We start from the raw sequence: 17,503 nt of genomic DNA on the forward strand, positions 1-17,503 counted from the left end.
CATTCCTTTCTCCTCAGGTAGCCTATTAGTACCTAACAAACAAAGTCAATATATTCTAGTTATTTAACAGTTCAATTTTAAATCTCTCATGATGTTCAGTCCAGATCCATGCACACACAAGTACCCAAAGTGCTCGTCAAGCATTTCTTGTCAAACCATTTAAACATCCCAAGTAAGTACAGAACTAGTCAATGAACCAAACAATTCAGGCAAACAGATAACCAATCCGTCATTAACATTTTACCTGTTCCATTTTGATCAGAAAACAGTCAATGAAGTCCCGAGGGTTGTTAATGTCCAGGGATACTTGGTGTTCTTTTATTTTCTCCAAAACATAGCTTTCTAAATAAGCGAAATTTTTAAGTATTTTGTTATGACTGCCTGGGAGATAGTCAATGAGAGCAGGGAAATTGTTGCAGACCTTAAAGATTAAAAAATACATTGTTTATTAACTAAAAACATATATTGGAGACATATACCATATGCAAAGCCCTGGTTAAAAACAGAGATGAATACAAAATGGTCTCTGTCTTCAGGGGGAGCATTTTATATTGTACATATAAAGTAATTCTCTCTGCTGGTAGAGATATTTAAGGGAGAAAATTCTGACCAGTTGATGAAAATTGATAGTAATTTTCTATACTCATACATCAACCTTATAGTATTAAAGCATCTTTACAGCAATTCTTTCATTTTTTAACTTAGTTTTTTGTTACAACCTATAGAATGAGATGAATTACTAGGACTCACAGTTTACATATGAAGACAAGAGGTTAAGGAAGTGTGGGTAAGCTGACATAGATCACAAAGCCACTCCCTGCTGGTTCTACTATAAGGCAGCCCCAGAAACAGAATCACTCTTCTAATTCAGCAGGATGCAAAACTGGCAGGAAACCCGACTCAGCATTTTACGGATAAAGTACATGTGCACCAGAGCAGGCAAGTGACTTTTCTAAGATCATGTGGTTTTATTTAGGCAGAGTACAGGACACACAAGCTCAGCACAGGGAAAAATCGTGGTGTTTGTTCATGGTTCATACACCAGAAAACCATTCTGTCATCTCAACCCCAATACTCTGTCAGCTCGGATCCCAAACTGACACATGACACACCCTTGCCCTAGTCAGCGTTCCCTGGCAGCATCTGTTCACAAACATTCTCCCTCCTTGAGAGATAGTCTCTTCCTTTCTTAATTAGGATATTTCTGCTAAGTTAAAGTGATGAAGAGGTAAGTAAATGTGACTGGAGGACAAGACTTGTGAGCAATGGAGACCTTTCAGCAAGGACCTGGGGGTTCACTGGGTGCTATGGCCATGCTTTGGGGCAGTTATGGAAACTGCGTTTTAGGGGGTAGTGGAAAAAACACTGGCCCGGAACCCAATAGGCTTGAATTCAGGTATTTCTTTTCTTGTCTGTAAAATAACGGCTCAGCTATCTTTCCCAGATGTTCACTCTGTGATGCTAGCTCTGGGCAGGACTATGGTGTTCAAATATTCACAGATTAACATCAGCAAAAACAGCGTAACAGATAGCTCCAAAGGCCCAGCCCTACACAGAATGTTGGAAAATCAAGCAAAAACTGTCAGAATCAATTTGTCAGAACTCTTGAATTCAAAGGTTTGGAGCAATCACGTGAATGCTGAATCAAGAAAAAAGGTAACTTAAAAATGGTGGGAAAGATTTGTGGCTTTTTTCCCCCTTGTTCCACCTCCCTCCTCAGTTTGGCAGTGGTCTTCACAAGGGAAGCTTCTGCCAATGTGGGACCCTGGTTCCTAGTTCTGGAGGGACCAGAGCAGACCTCACTCACAAAGAATTGTGTTTCTGTGTCCTGACCTCTCTGGGGCCAAAGAACTGACACAGGCATCTGTCTTTGTGTCATCTAACTTAGAACGCAGGGTGGAAAAGCAGCAGGTATGTCTCAAAAACCCTGCAAGATGAATGAACAACCCACAGCCACCTGGGGCAAAAGATTACAGTTAAGGCATACAACAGAGCACCCGACCTCGGGAAGAAAAGCTGGCGGGGGGAGTCTCTCTGGGAAATTAGAACATTCAAAAGCACTCATGTATACTGAGGAACTCAGAAAGCTACACACATGCCCAGGGCGGGACACAGGCTAAAAAAGACCTGAGAGAAACTATGCTTTCACTGCTGATCTCTAGGCTTAGCGCAAGCAACAAGTGAAGACCAAGACAGTTAAAAATGGCCTGGCTAAGGGCTGAATGAGTGCCCAGCAACACAGAGGCAATCTGGAAGAGTTATTTCCATCCCTCCTTCCATCCTTCCTTCTTTCCTCTTTTCCCCTCTTTCTCTTTCTTTTCCTCCTTCTACCTCTATCCCTTTCTCTTCACCTCTTTTTTTGGCTCCTCACATTCAAGGACATCTCTATCCAAACACTAGCTGAACATAAGTTAAAGGAACAGAGATTTCAGAGACCACACACACACACAAAAGACTTTGCAAAAATAGTTTAGAAAAGTCACTAAATAAACAAAGACCTATAGCCTGTAATGGGGGGGGGACCTCCCCCTCAAAAAAAACCCATAGGGTAAGCAAAAAACAAAACAAAGAGAGGGGAGAAACTAAGTCCCAGAGTTACCACACTGTAATATCCAAAATGTTCAGTTTTCAAACATTCATTTCACAGCCTGGTCCATATGTAATTCTGAACCTGTCAGAAGAGCATAAATGACTTTTCAGGAAGAGAAGATCTTGACCTTACCTGGATCCATGGGGAGCTCATAATCCTGAGGTTTTCATTAAATTTTTCCAGCAAACTAAGAAAATCGTGATCTGTATAATCAAAACGGTTCTGGAAAATAATGGAGCAGATCACGTTGCAGGGAGCACAGCCCAGGATGAAAGTGGGATCACAGGGTGACGCTGAAGAATTGGAAATATTTATAAAACATCATTAAAATATACATATAAAACTTTGTTGTGGTTAACAAGTAATTTTAGAATATCTAAAGCAGTATCTACCTAGAAATTCCCTTATCAGCAAAACTTTAAGCATGCTTAAAGTCAACACACCACTTTTCCCTTAAACATGAACTGACCATTCCATCCCAGTTTGTTTAATAACAATTAATAATAAATTTTCCAAATACTCCAGAGTTATATCATTGCCTTGACCCAAGGTGCTGGGTATTTTGAAAAGCAGAAAAAAAAAAAGAAAAAAAAATTAAAGGCTGGTTTTTAAAACACTTAATAATTCAGGCTATTTATCAATGTAGAATCACATCTGCCTAGTAAGCTTATAACCAATCAAGCATTGATGTAGAAAGGAAAAATAGTTAGGGACCCAGAAAACTTTTATACATAATGAATAGTTGAAGGAACAGCTTGTATAATCAGTGAAGGAACAGATTAAAGACAGAAAGATTATGGAAAAATTCAGGTATTTGATGGAACAATAGAAAAAAGCAAAAGCCATCCATGTTGCATGAAAAGAAAAACTAACACAAATGAACACAAATTATAAGATAGATTTGTTTTCCTAAAATAAAAGAAAGTAAGATTTCTTCATTTCAAACTTAAATCACAGATAGGGCAAACAAGAAAGGTTAAACTGATAAACGGAGTCCCTTCGTCTCTCTATTGTAATATGGTGGGGGAGGGGGGAACATCCTGCTCTAAGAAATAGTGTCCTTACTCTCAACCAGGCCTCACATTTAACTTATTTGACAGAACCTGCTCTCTTGTGGAATTCTGGGATATTGCTATATATGCCCATCAACAGAACACCATGCTATTATAAAATTTTAAATTCGAATTTAGATCAATTCCATCACTGTACAGATAGAGCAGAAGAAAAGTAGTTTTCTTTTTTAGGGGTCAATATTTAAATGAAGTTGCTGTAATCAAACAATCAATAAAATTTATATGCCCAAATCCACATCACAGATGTAATTAAGGGTGACTTGAATCAAGGTGTTCTGAAGAAATGATAGGGAATTAAGTAATAGGAAACCTGTTAAACAACTGCTCCTCTGCCAGGCTCCTTTTCAGCTGAAACATGCCAGGGCACTAAGCTTTCAGAAAAAAAACTTCTTTTAGAAGGCAGTGGATGATTTCTTTCTGTGTGTTGACAACTAAAATCTGATTTTTAATCTTTCCTTCTACTTCATTTGAAAAAGAGAATTACAGAGCAGGGAAATTCGGAATTCAGACTGAAAATAAGATTCATTGTGACAAGCACTTCACAAGTCAGTATAGCCGGCAGTAGGTGGTAAAAAAATTACCAAAAAGTTCTAACTTAAAATCCAGTTGTTTTAAAATGTATGTGGGGTTTTATTTTTATTCAGATGGTGAGGACAACAGATCAGCAGATGATAGCCATCAAAAAGACAGTTTGTTACTTACACATCCCAAGAAGAGGGGGTACACCACACAGGGCCACAAGGGGGAGCACCAAGGTCAGTCAGGAGGCAGAAGGGTCAAGGGGAAAGCATGCGCCAGAGCCTTTACTGGGGTTTTCATTGAAGAAATGAGCAATGCAGGGTATGTATGCTGACTAAGTTGATGACTAGATTGGGTAATTTCAGAGGGCTCTAGACTATAGGCGTGGTCTCCAGTTTTCCAGTAACTGGCCTTGGGTTGATTTAGGGCAGGGAGAATATTGGCTTGGTGTGTGAAAGTTTAATAAAGGAGGTGGCTAGGGGATATGGACATTGGATAGGTTAGTTTGAAAATCAAAGGCATGCTCACAGACAAGATGTTTGCTCTCAGAATTAGCTAATCCTGGGAGAGGCAGTTGTTCCCTGGGTCTGTAAGGCCCCCAAGATGTCAAAGTATCATAACAGAGAAAATTAAAAACATGATTATTACATTAATAAAGGAGGAGAGGAATACAAAGAAAGCTGAAAACAGAAGCCACTACTAGGGAAGGCAGGGCAATGAATTATTCATAAAAGCTGAAATCTGTTTGAATAAATCATTTTATAACCTGGTATTTGGGGAATGTTGAGGATTATGCTATAGCATCTATTTCTTAAAATATATAAAACAATACTTAAGTAGGGAGCAACATTAAATAACTTAAGCTGGTAATTTAAAAGCAGTTGTTTACAAGGAAATCACAGCTAATGAGGTCTGCACTAAGGGATGCCAAAGCAATTAAAATCATAGAAAAGTATCATTATGGGCCAGAACATCAAGCAAAGGGTCTTGGAAGAAACCTTCAGATATGTGAGTGAGGCTGAGCATACAAATATAGGCCAATTAAAAAGCACATATCATTTGTTTCATGCTTCATCAGGGTGTGATGAGGTCACTTCTACCATGTCCACCTGACAAGTACTCCTTGGTGAAATGTTCTGGAATAGATAACCCACATTTACACTATGGGAAAAACACTGTTCTCTAACGTCAAAAAACTAAGACTCAAAACTGTCTACCTTTATGACCTAATGATTTGAAAACAAGAGTTCAGGACAGAATAGCATTAAATGACTTTTAATCCACACTGTATGCACCATTCTGGGCCTACACACACACACAACAAGCATAAATACACAAAAGCTCCTTTGCTTCTCTGGGTCAAATCCTTCCTCCTCCACATGAGGACTGACAGCCACTACCCACGTGAAAAATGGGGCCGCCCCTGAAATATTTCCAAGGACGTCACTGGAGAAGTGAGCAGCCTGTTAAGGTCAGAGATTGAGTACAGAAATCACCCACCATTGGTTTTTCTCAACTCCTCCACAAGGCAGCGGGCTTCCTCTTGAACATGGTCCTCAATGCTCCTCTTACCCATTCCGAAATTCCGCAGGGTCATGAGGGAGAAGCGCCGCATCTCCTTCCATCTCTTTCCATTGCTGAAGAGGATTCCTACCAGGAGGGGAAGCAGAGACTAGGAGGGAGGTCCTAGGGAAGGAGGAGTGAGCTGACACTTGCCAGCCTCTGGGATGAACCAACTCTGCTGAGGAGTTTTTCAAATTTCTGTTCTCCACCGTCCCCACACCCATTGCCAATGCTGAATATGAAACATGCACACATACCATATCCCTTATTAACTCTTTCAGCCAATGGGAAACTGCCTCTTCCAGAAAACTCTTCTCCCATATCAATTAGGGCTTCTTTCACTGCTTCATATCCATGCAACACAATAGTGGGCTTCAAGCCAAAATACAGAGTGAACACAGGGCCATAAACTTTTGAGAGCTGGAAAATGGAAAGAAAATGCAAATATTTTAAAAATTAATAAAAATTTTAAAAAATTAATTAAAAATTTTTAAAATTAATTCAAAAAATTTTTAAATTAAAAAATATTTAAAAGAAAATGCAAATATTAGCAAAAAAAGTCACAATTTGGTCTATTTTGCTCATGATTAAGATTGCTACCATCACATTGTTGATATTTTTATTCTGCCACACATAATTTCAAACATTTCTGGATCTTATATATAAACGGGGTGATAATTCAACACCATTCACAATAAAAAGTCTCACCAAAGTGGGCATAGAGGGAACATATCTCAACATAATAAAGCCATTTACAACAAGCCCACAGGCAACATAATATTCAACAGTGAAAAGCTGAAAACCTTTGTGCTAAATTCAGGAACAAAACAAGGATGACCACTCTCACCACTTCTATTTAACATAGATTGGAAATCTTCGCCACAGCAATCAGACAACAAAAGGAAATAAAAGGCATCCAAAGTGGGAAGTAAGAAGTACAACTGTCACTATTTGCAGATGACATCGTACTGTATCAAGAAACATGTCTCCACCAAAAAACTATTATAACTAAGAAATGCATTCAGCAAAGTTGCAGGATACAGGATTAATATACAGAAATCTGTTGTGTTTCTATATACCAATAATGAACTATCAAAATGAAAGTTTAAAAAAATCCCATTTAAAGTCACATCAAAAAGGATGAAATACCTAGGAATAACCCAATCAAAAAATAGGCACAAGGCCTAAATAGACACTTTTCCAAAGAAGACATACAGAAGGTAAACAAGCACATGAAAAGATGCTCAAAACCACTATTAGAGAAATGCCAATCAAAACCACAATGAGGTATCACCTAACACCAGTCAGAAAGGCTATCATCAGAATAATGATGATATCATCTACAAATAATAAATGCAGGAGAGGGTGTGGAGGAAAGGGAACCCTCCTACACTACAGGTGGGAATGTCAATTGCTGCAGCCACTATGAAAAACGGTATGGAGGTTCCTCAAAAAAAACCAAAAATTGACTTACCACATCATCCAGCAATTCCACTTTGGTTATACATCCAGAAAAAACAAAGATTCTAATTTGAAAAGATACATGCACCCCAAAGTTCACAGTAGCACTATTTAAAATAGCCAAGACATGAAAGCAATCCAAGTGCCCATCAACAGACCACTGGCTTAAGAAGATGTGATACATATACACAACGGAATATTATTCAGTCATTAAAAATTGTGACCAACTATTCAATTTAAAAAAAATGAAATGATTTGCAACAACATGGACAGGCCCAAGGAATATTATGCCTAGTGAAAGAGGTCAGAGAAATAAAAAATACTATATGATATCACTTAAACGCAGAATCTAAAAAATAACACAAATGAATCTATACACAAAACAGAAACAGACTCACAGACATTGAAAACAAATTTACGGTTACCAAACAGGGGAGAGTACAAATTGGGAGTATGGGATTAACAGACACAAACTACTATACATAAAATAGATAAGCAACAACGATTCACCGGACGCAGAGAGAATATATTACATCTTGTAACAGGCCACCGCCAAGATGGCGGTGCCCAAGCTGCGCTGCATTTTCCATCCGGTGGTTTGGAGCCTCAGGCCAGTCAGGAGTTCTGCTCCCCGGGCTGCGTGAGGCCCACTCAGGCGCTCAGGGGTTGCTGGCGGTGCAGAAGGCTCAGGGTCTGTTCAAGTTCTTCCCCGAGAGTGGTGCGAAGAATGAGCTCACAGAGCTCTTCGACCCCGTCACCACAGGCAACTTTCCTCAGGCCACTCACTGAATGCAGGGCACCTGCTGGTGCTGTTGGGCCTGTTTTCATTTCCAGCGAGCGGGCCACAACCGGATCAAGCTGGTGGGAGTCAGGCGGACGCGGAGCGCGAGGCGTGGGACGCGGAGCGCGAGGCGCGCGCACGCAACCTGCACCCAGGACTCAAGGCGCCTCACTAACCCGCAGACCTGGGGCAGCTTCGGGTGCTGGACGACTCGGTGCGGGGCTAGAAGCAGCTCCTGACGAACTTCCGGTCGGCAGTGGGCGGCTGCTTCCGCATGGGCGCACAGCTGAGCTCGCTGAGCGTGCAGACTGGGCTCAACAGCCCCAGGAGCATGAGTTTGGCCGGTTTTTTCTACCAGGTGCTCCAGGCCTGTGATTTCTACTACCTATTCTAGCGTTATGGATGCCAGGCTCAGCTGGGTGATCTGATCAGCTGGGCAATATCATGTCCGGATACGAGTTCATACACAAGTTGACTGGAAAAGACGTTTTTGGACTCTGTTCCTCTAATTACAATTGGAGCAAAACTGGGAAAGTCCGCCAGCGGTGCTGTTGGGCCAAACAGGTATAAGACATCTCCGTTTGAATTGTTTCCAATTTTTTTGTCAGGCAGCAGGACTATTTGGCAGAAGGTTACCTGACGCTCTCTACTTTTCTGCCCCCTTCCAGGGGTTGACCACATAATGCAGCAGCATGTCAAAGAGCCAGAAAAGCCGAGTCCTTAGAAAGGACTTGCAGAAGTAACAAAGTTTGTTCGTGAAGGAGAAGGGCTGGACTCTGCTAAAAAGGTGTACACAAGCCCTTTATCGTAGCAGCATAGATGCACTGGAGGTCATGTCTGATCAAGAGTTGTTTAAAGAAGCTTCATTTTCTGGAATTTTGTTTTAACATTTTTATTGAGTTATAGTCAATTTACAATGTTGTGTCAATTTCCAGTGTAGAGCACAATTTTTCAGTTATACATGAACATACATATATTCATCGTCACATTCTTTTTTGCTGTGAGCTTCGTTTTCTGATTTAGTCCTTGACCCAGGAACAAGCGTCCTAGATACATGCTGCAAAGCAAATGCCTGATGGTCCTGAGGGTATTGGATGATAACAGAAGGCGGAGTCAGTATAAATCACAGACAAGTAATAAATCCTGAGAGCATTTTAGTTTTTTGCAGAACATATTCTTAAGAACGGACTTTCATTACTTACAATAGGAAAAAGGAATTTCTACATTATGACTTCAGCTGTGGTGAAAATCCTTCTGGTGGTTCAAACAAACTCATACATTATTCATTCTAAAGACATTCGAACTTACACCTTTGCTTATGCAAATGAAACACAAAGAATGGAGTATACTCTAGGCATCACAGCGTGAGTAATTTCATCATTTATATAGGTTGATTTTGTGTGTCTAACAGTGGGATATTTTATTTCCTAATCCTTAAATATGAAGGACTCCCACAGAAAAGCATGATTTCCAGAGTTAATCTCTTAATAATTTTACTTCATAAAAAAAAAACTAATGGTTGTTTTCCTGTCCTGTTCTTGCTCTTTTGGAGATGGGAGAGGGAAAATGAAAAAGAGGTAGTATAGGAATTGTGGGTACTTTTATATCAGGTATATATATCACTGATTTTTTTTGTTGTTTAGGAAGCTAATACAGTTCTCCTTAAAAAAGGAAACATGGTAGAGGAAGCCATAGTTGGCATTAGAAATTATAGTAGAAGTAGTTTCTTTTCAAAGAAAAGAACAAAAATCAGTACCTGACTTTTCAGAAAGTTTCTAATTCAATCTTCCAGTCCCTTGCCTATGTTTGCATATAATGAAATTTACTCAAGCCTTGTCTTTTTATTTAGTAAAGTAAGGTAGCAATGATTTATAAACTTTTAAATTAGTTTTGAGTTTCAAATTCTGTCCCCAAGCATATTGCAACTTGAGATGAACTGAAAAGTTAAGTGACCGAGCAGATAGAAGAGAGTTAACCAAATGAGACTATCCAAAGATAAAAGGGCTAAAAAAAAAAGAAAAATTCAGGTCAGATTTAAAGGATTTGGAATCAAGGCTTAGTTAAATTAAGCTCTACATACATCAGGTGAGTTAATCCTCCAGCACTATTTGCAACATGTGAAAAACCAAGATAATAGCACCCTTATGTCCCTGAGGATCAAATGAAACACAAACACACATGAAATGGTTTACAATCAGATTTCTTTTAGAATTTACAGGCAGCATAGCATGGCTTTAGAGTTCAAATTCTAACCATTTACTACCTGGATTTCTTGCAGCAAGCCACTATCTTCATGTGCAAAAATGGAGATGTTAATAATACTTCAGGCAATTCTGAAAATCTAATAGGAGAAATATCATAAAACTTTCATACAGTATAAGCTGTACTGCTGTGCTCCAAAGTAGATTTCAGTGTTAAAAATCTGGTTTATCTAAACCTTCTTCTGAGAGTAGAGTTGGGAAGAATTCACTCCTTGACAAAGTTTTATGTCACTATATGCTGGCAATTTTTTGACATAGTAAGTAATAGGTATCCAATGTAAATGTCAGAGATCATCTCTATGGTTCAGAACTTCACTGTTTGAGGGCCAAAAAAAGGTTTTCTCTTTCCATACCTATCTTGCCTCTGTTTTTCTTTGTACAGGGTGTGTAGTACTAGCAAGTGCATTAGCACAGCAGGTAACGTTTTCAAATTGAAATTTGTTTGATATATTGGAGAAAGGTGCATTATACTTACTTTTCCCCCTCCAAATTCAATAGGCTGGAATAGCATGGTAGTCACCGGATCTATCCGAAATAAGTCATGTATGGCTATAATTTCAAAACTGATGTTGAATGATGGCAGAGTGATTTTAAAGTGTGCTAACAAACATTTTGGAAGCATGTATTCTATGAAGATATAGAGTTGTACCATATCATAGCAGACCGAGTCTGTTTTTTTTATGTTTGAGATCAGTTGCTGAGCCTACTGTTTCTTAGTAAGTAGGTACCATTAGATAAAGATAACAGACACATCCATATTGTTCCTGCCAGTAGTCCTTCATAAATGTTGTGACTTAAAAAATTTTAATATCTGCAATATATAATTTATCTTAACATGTATAATGTAATTCATGTCAAGAATCACCTGGGGAATTTTAAAATGTGTGTATGTTCTAGACCTCATTCCCAACACCCTGAAAGCCTTTAGGAGTATGTGTGTCCAGATGTTTTGCTTTAAATAATAAAGCTCCACCACTATTTTCATTAAAAACAAATCTTATAATATCATATAATAGCATAAAATCTTCAAAAAAAACTGAATCACTATGCTGAACACCTGAAACTAATGCAGTATTGTAAATCAATTATAAATTTTTATCATCAGTAAAAAATTTTTAGACTAAATATGATACTGATAGTTATATCACCTCTGATGTGCCAGGCAATGGCCTGGGCAATTGGTACTCAGATTATTACTAACCACCAGATCAACACTTTGAGATAAGTCTATTTACACTGTTCTATAAATAAAGAGATTGAGGGTCAAAGAATTTCCTGTTTATTTGCAGTGTGTCACACCTAATAAATAGAAGACCCAAATTTCAGCACTTCTTATTCGACCTCTAGTGCCTGAGCAATTTATCAGTCCCCAATGCCTACCTTAGGGCCAATTTCCAGCTGACTATTTCCGGATCACCTGTAAAGGTCATCCCATGGGAGTTGTGACTCAGTAGTGATAAATGCTAGAAATCTGTATTTTTTAAAACCACTCTAGGTGATTCAAATACCCAGCCCATTTCCAAATCTGCTGGTATTACTAACACAGAAAGGGTGTAAGCGTAACAGAGGCAGTGTCAGGACATGCAGCATCTCATGAAAGAACAGTTTCTTCCACCCTGCAGCGTTCTTGGCCTCAGCCGCTTTGTGCAGAATTCAGATTCAGTCACCACCCAGCTGGCTCTGACTAGTTACTCTTTTCTATCATTCACTCATGCTGGTCCTGATCCCCAGCTATTTACTGGACATCAGGCATAATTTGCTTCTTCAGAGAAGTTCAAAATTCATGGCTGTTCTGACCAAAACATACAGTTTGTATAGTAAATGACTTCTTGAATGAAATCTCTGATGACAAAACACTTCCCTTACCATTCACTTGCAGCCCCAAATCATAGCAAATGGTGGTAAAACAAAGAAGAGAAGGAGCACTCCCACCTTCTGCCACTTTATTATTTTGATTCTACCATACAAAGATCTAAATGCTTCTCCAGTCACAAAATGCATTACTTCATTCCACTGTTCTTGACAATGACAGACCAAAGGTAAAACTCTACAGGGAGTATTTGCTTTAAAATGACATATTTTAATATATTATAATAAATAGATTTCATTTTAAAGTAGAAGTTAACTTACTTACCTTTTGCAAGCCGTGGGAGGACTATAAAACATACTTACAATTCTTAAAGATTTGCTGATGTCCTTAACATCTAACTGTAGGATATTTCCAAGAATTGGGAGAGGAGTGGGGCCAGGCGGGAGGCTCCCTCTCTGAGATCTCTGTTTCCACAGAGACAGGAGGAGCCAACAGGAGAGACAAAGCACGAGGACCACAGCTAGATCCATTGAAGCTTTCTCTTCTTACTTAGACAACTGTGAGCCTGAAATCTAAAGCTTTTCTAACAGTCCGGCTAATTCAACCTGTGAGTCTTTGATTCATAATGATTCAAAGTAAACTATCAGCTAGGTGTACTTTAATCTCTCTTATGAAGGGACTTTGGCCCTCTGATAAAGATTAACATATGGTGTTCTTTGCTCTAGTTCTTCTTTCTGTCTAATGCCCCACCCTGGACAATCTGGTTTAACAGGTCTGGAGTGGAGCCCAGGTACTGGTAATTGTTTAAAAACACCCCATGTGGTTGAGAACCAGTGAAGTCAGTGATTTAATTTTTAAAAAATTGATCAACATTCTGGATTCCCAGATTAATGACCAGTTGAGAATTTATGGCTTTGAGGGCAAATCTTTGTATATTAAAAAATGTTTATCCTTTAATGCTTGATCAAGCACTAAGATACTTTGTTCTTGAAAATGAAAGCCTTTTGAAATATTTTAGTGCACTGTACCAACATTATAGCTTCCTAAACATAAACTTGGTAACGTAACTCATACATCTTGAAAGTCAAACATGTATCAAGTAATTAGCTAAGTAAATTTACATGTATTTTACATCAAACTCTCCTCCTCCCACCCCCCCAAAAAACCACTAGAAGAATGGATTATTAAATTTTATTTTCAAATAGGGAAAGGGAAATTCAGAGAGAATTGGAGATCCACCCAGAGACACACAGCTCATAAGTGACAAAACTGGAATTTGAACAAATGTCCTCTAATGCCCCTTGTAGTGCACTGTGACTTACATCACAGCTGCCTCAAAAACAATTTTAGGAAAACAAAACCAAACCCCTAAAACATTAGTCTCTGAATGTACACCCCACTGAGTGTTCACAGAATAACAGACTTCACACTAAAGCAGATGCTCCTCACTTGACTCCAAGGATAAAAGGATTGTGGATTCTCAAGAGAAGACATACATGATACGGATTCTCCTCCCTCCACCACTGCAGAGGTAAAACTTGTTCAGGCAACTAAGGGAAGAGCCAACCTCAGAGAATTTAGGGTATAGGACTTGAGAAGCCACGACTTCTCTCCTCCCAGTCACCTCCAGGTACAGCTGCTTTTCTTTGGTTGCTTTCTTTGGCCCATCATTGTCAGAAATAATGGAATGAAGTGTGCACAGCAAGGAAGGGAGCTTTTAAACAACAAAAGGTGTGGTTTCAGTGGAAGATGGAAAACAGGGACTTCAATGAACAGATTCACAGCCCAGAAACCTTCAACATGCAGACACAAACAGGAAACGTTTAGTGGTCATGAGGATCTAAATATCACTGAAATTATATACATTAAGAGATCGCTAATAATAATGCTTGTACAAAGACATTCTGTAAAGATAGCATCATAGTTTTTATTGAAGTATAGTTGATGTACAATATTATATGGTACAGGTATACCATATAGTGAAGTTATACTATATTTACAGTTGTTACAAAAATTGGCTATATTCCCTGTGTTGTACAATATATTCTTGTGGCTTATTTTATACCTAATAGTCTGTACCCCTACCTCTAACTTACCCCTCCCTTTATCCCCCCCCAACTGGTAACCAGTAGTTTATTTTCTTTATCTGTGAGTCTGTTTCTTTTTTGTGATATTCACTAGTACAGGAGCATGTACTTTTTCAGGCTGTACTTGAGGGAAGCTTCTACAGGGTCCACAGACTTCACTGGACATCCTCAGGGAAAAGAAAAATAGCCACCCTATGAGCAGTTCTTGTATTTTCATATCCAGCATTCGATTTTCAGAACTCTAAAACACTTTATGTTAAAACTTCTTTTTTTTTAGATTTATTTTTTAATTGAAGTATATTCAGTTTACAATGTTGTGTCAGTTTCTAGTGTATAGCATAATGTTTCAGCCATACATGTACGTACAAATATTTCTTTTTATTTTCATTTTCATTATAGGTTACTGCAAGATAGTGAATATAGTTCCCTGTGCTATACAGTAGAAATGTGTTTATTTTATTCATTTTTTATTCTTATCTTTTATTGAAGTATAGTTGATTTACCAAGTTAGTTTCAGGTGTATGGCAAAGCAATTCAGTTATACATATACATACATATATATTTTTTCAGTTTCTTTTCCATTATGGCTCATTATAAGAAATTGAATATAGTTCCCCATGCTATACAGTAGGTCCTTGTTTTTCCATTTTATATATAGTAATGTGTATCTGTTAATCCCAAACTCCTAATCTGTCCATCCCCCCTCCTTTTCCCCTTGGTAACCACAGTTTGTTTTCTATGTCTATAAGTGTATTTCTAGTTTGTAAATCAATTTGTATCTTTTCTTTTTAGATTCCACATATAAGTGACATCATATGTATGATACTTGTCTTTCTCTGTCTAACTTACTTCACTCAACATGATAATCTCTAGGTCCATCTATGTTGCTACAAATGGCATTATTTCATTCTTCTTTATGGCTGAGTAATATTCCATTATATATACACCACAACTTCTTTATCCATTCATCTATTGGTGGACATTCAGATTGGTTCCATGTCTTAACTATTGTAAATAGTGCTGCTGTGAACATTGGGGTGCATGTGCCTTTTCAAATTACAGTTTTCTCTGGATATAAGCCCAGGAGTGGGATTGCTGGATCATGTGGTAGTTCTATTTTTAGTTTTTTAAAGAACCTCCATACTGTCCTCCATAGTGTCTGCACCAATTTATATTCCCACCTATAGAGTAGGCGGGTTCCTTTTTCTCTACACCCTCTCCAGCATTTATTATTTGTAGGCCTTTGAATGATGGCCAATCTGACTGGTGGTGTAGTTTTGATTCTCATTTCTCTAATAATTAGCAATATTGAGCATCATTTCATGTGTTTGTTGGCCATCTGGATTTCTTCTTTGGAGATAAGTCTGTTTAGGTCTTTTGCCTATTTTTTGATTGGGTTGCTCTTTTTTTTATATTAAGATAAATGAGCTGTTTGTATATTTTGGAAATTAGTCCCTTGTCTGTCATGTCATTTGCACCTATTTTCTTCCATTCCATAGGTTGTCTTTTTGTTTTGCTTATGGTTTTCTTTGCTGTGCAAAAGCTGTTAAGTTTAATTAGGTCCCATTTGTTTCTTTTTGCTTTTATTTCCATTACTCCAGGAGCTGGTTTGAAGAAAAAATATTGCTGATTTACATCAACAGTGTTCTGCCTATGTTTTGCTCTACAAGTTTTATACTATCCAGTCTTACATTTATGTCTTGAATCCATTTTCAGTTTATTTTTATATATGATGTTAGAGAATGTTCTAATTTTATTGTTTACACATTACATTCCAGTTTTCCCAGCACTACTTATTGAAGAGACTGTCTTTTCTCCATTGTATATTCTTGCTTCCTTTGTCATAGATTAATTAACCCTAAATGTCTGAGTTTATTACTGGACTTTCTATCCTGTTCCATTGATCTAAGTATATATTTTTTGCCAGCACCATGCTGCTTTGATTACTGTTTCTTTGTAGTATAGTCTGAAATCAGGGAGCATAGTTCCCCCAGCTCCATTCTTCTTTCTTAAGATTGGTTTGGCTGTTTGGAGTCTTTTGTGTTTCCATACAAATTTTAACATTTTTTTGTTCCAGTTCTGTGAAAAATGTCATGGGTAGTTTGATAGGGATTGTATTAAATCTGTATATTGTCTTGGGTAGTATGGCCATTTTAACAATATTCATTCTTCCAATCCAAGAACACAGTATATTTTTCTGCTTGTGTCATCTTCAGTTTCTTTCATCAGTGTCTTACAGTTTTTAGGGTACAGATCCTTTGCCTCCTTAGGTAGATTTATTCCTAGCTATTTTGTTCTTTGATGCAATGGTAAATGGGACTGTTCACTTAATCTCTTTTTCTGATATTTCATTGTTAGTGTGTAAAAATGCAACTGATTCCTGTATATTAATGTTGTGTCCTGCAACTTAACTGAGCTCTGGTAGTCTTCTGGTAGCATCTGTAGGGTTTTCTCTGTATAGTATCATGTCTTCTGCAGATAGTGACAGTTTTACTTCTTTTCCAGTTTGGATTCTTTTTATTTCTTTTTCTTCTCTGATTACTGTGGCTAGGACTTCCAAAACTATGTTGAATAAAAGTGGCGAGAATAGGCATCCTTGTGATCCTGATCTTAGAGGAAATGCTTTCAGCTATTCCCCATTAAGTATGATGTTAATTATAGGTTTGTCATATATGGCCTTTATTATGTTGATATATGTTCCTCTATGCCCACATTCTGGAGAGTTTTTATTATAAATACATTTTGAATTTTATCAAAAGTTTTTCTGCATCTATTGAGATGATCATATGATTTTTATTCTTCAATTTGTTAATGTGATATATCATACTGATTGATTTGCAGATATTGAAAAATCTTTGTATCCCTGGGATAAATCCTACCTGATCATGGTGTATGATCCTTTTAATGCATTGTTGGAGTCAATTTACTAGTATTTTGTTGAGGATTTTTGCATCTATATTCATAAGTGATATTGGCCTGTAACTTTTTTTTGTCATATCTTTGTCTGGTTTTGGTGTCAGAGTGATGATGGCCTCATAGAATGAGTGGAAGTGTTCCTTCCTCTGCAGTTTTTTGAAGTTTCAGAAGGATGGGTGTTAACTCCTCTCTAAATGTTTGGTAGAATTCACCTGTGAAGCTCTCTTGTCCTAGACTTTTGTTTCGTGGAAGTTTTTAAATTACTGATTCGATTTCAGTATTGGTAATCAGTCTATTCATATTTTTTATTTATTCCTGGTTCAGTCTTAGAAGATTGTACCTTTCTAAGAAATTGTCCATTTCTTCTAGGTTGTCCTTTTTGTTGGAGTATAGTTGCTCATAGTAGCCTCATATGACCCCTTGTATTTCTGTGGTGTCAGTT

The 17,503-nt window shown here is 37.9% G+C and overlaps 1 protein-coding gene and 1 pseudogene across 3 annotated transcripts in view; one reads left to right on the plus strand and one right to left on the minus strand.

Annotated features, from left to right (window-relative positions):
- LOC102520553 (cytochrome P450 2C42) overlaps positions 1 to 12,805 on the minus strand; it is a 35,699-nt gene extending 22,894 nt beyond the window's left edge. The window contains exons 1-5 of one of the 3 annotated variants that reach the window (XM_006174382.3): positions 12,421 to 12,805; positions 6,003 to 6,165; positions 5,683 to 5,832; positions 2,723 to 2,883; positions 245 to 421 (exon numbers count right to left, since the gene is read on the minus strand). In XM_006174382.3, coding sequence (XP_006174444.1) covers positions 245 to 421; positions 2,723 to 2,883; positions 5,683 to 5,832; positions 6,003 to 6,165; positions 12,421 to 12,588 — 819 coding nt within the window. In that variant the 5' untranslated portion in view covers positions 12,589 to 12,805. The other 2 variants (XM_014565474.2, XM_032491285.1) reach the window with 2 other exon arrangements.
- Positions 7,801 to 8,874, plus strand: LOC116667343 (annotated as a pseudogene).
- Positions 12,806 to 17,503: the final 4,698 nt, after the last annotated feature.

The sequence above is a fragment of the Camelus ferus genome, chromosome 11, assembly GCF_009834535.1.
Source record: "Camelus ferus isolate YT-003-E chromosome 11, BCGSAC_Cfer_1.0, whole genome shotgun sequence".
NCBI classification, from domain to species: domain Eukaryota; kingdom Metazoa; phylum Chordata; class Mammalia; order Artiodactyla; family Camelidae; genus Camelus; species Camelus ferus.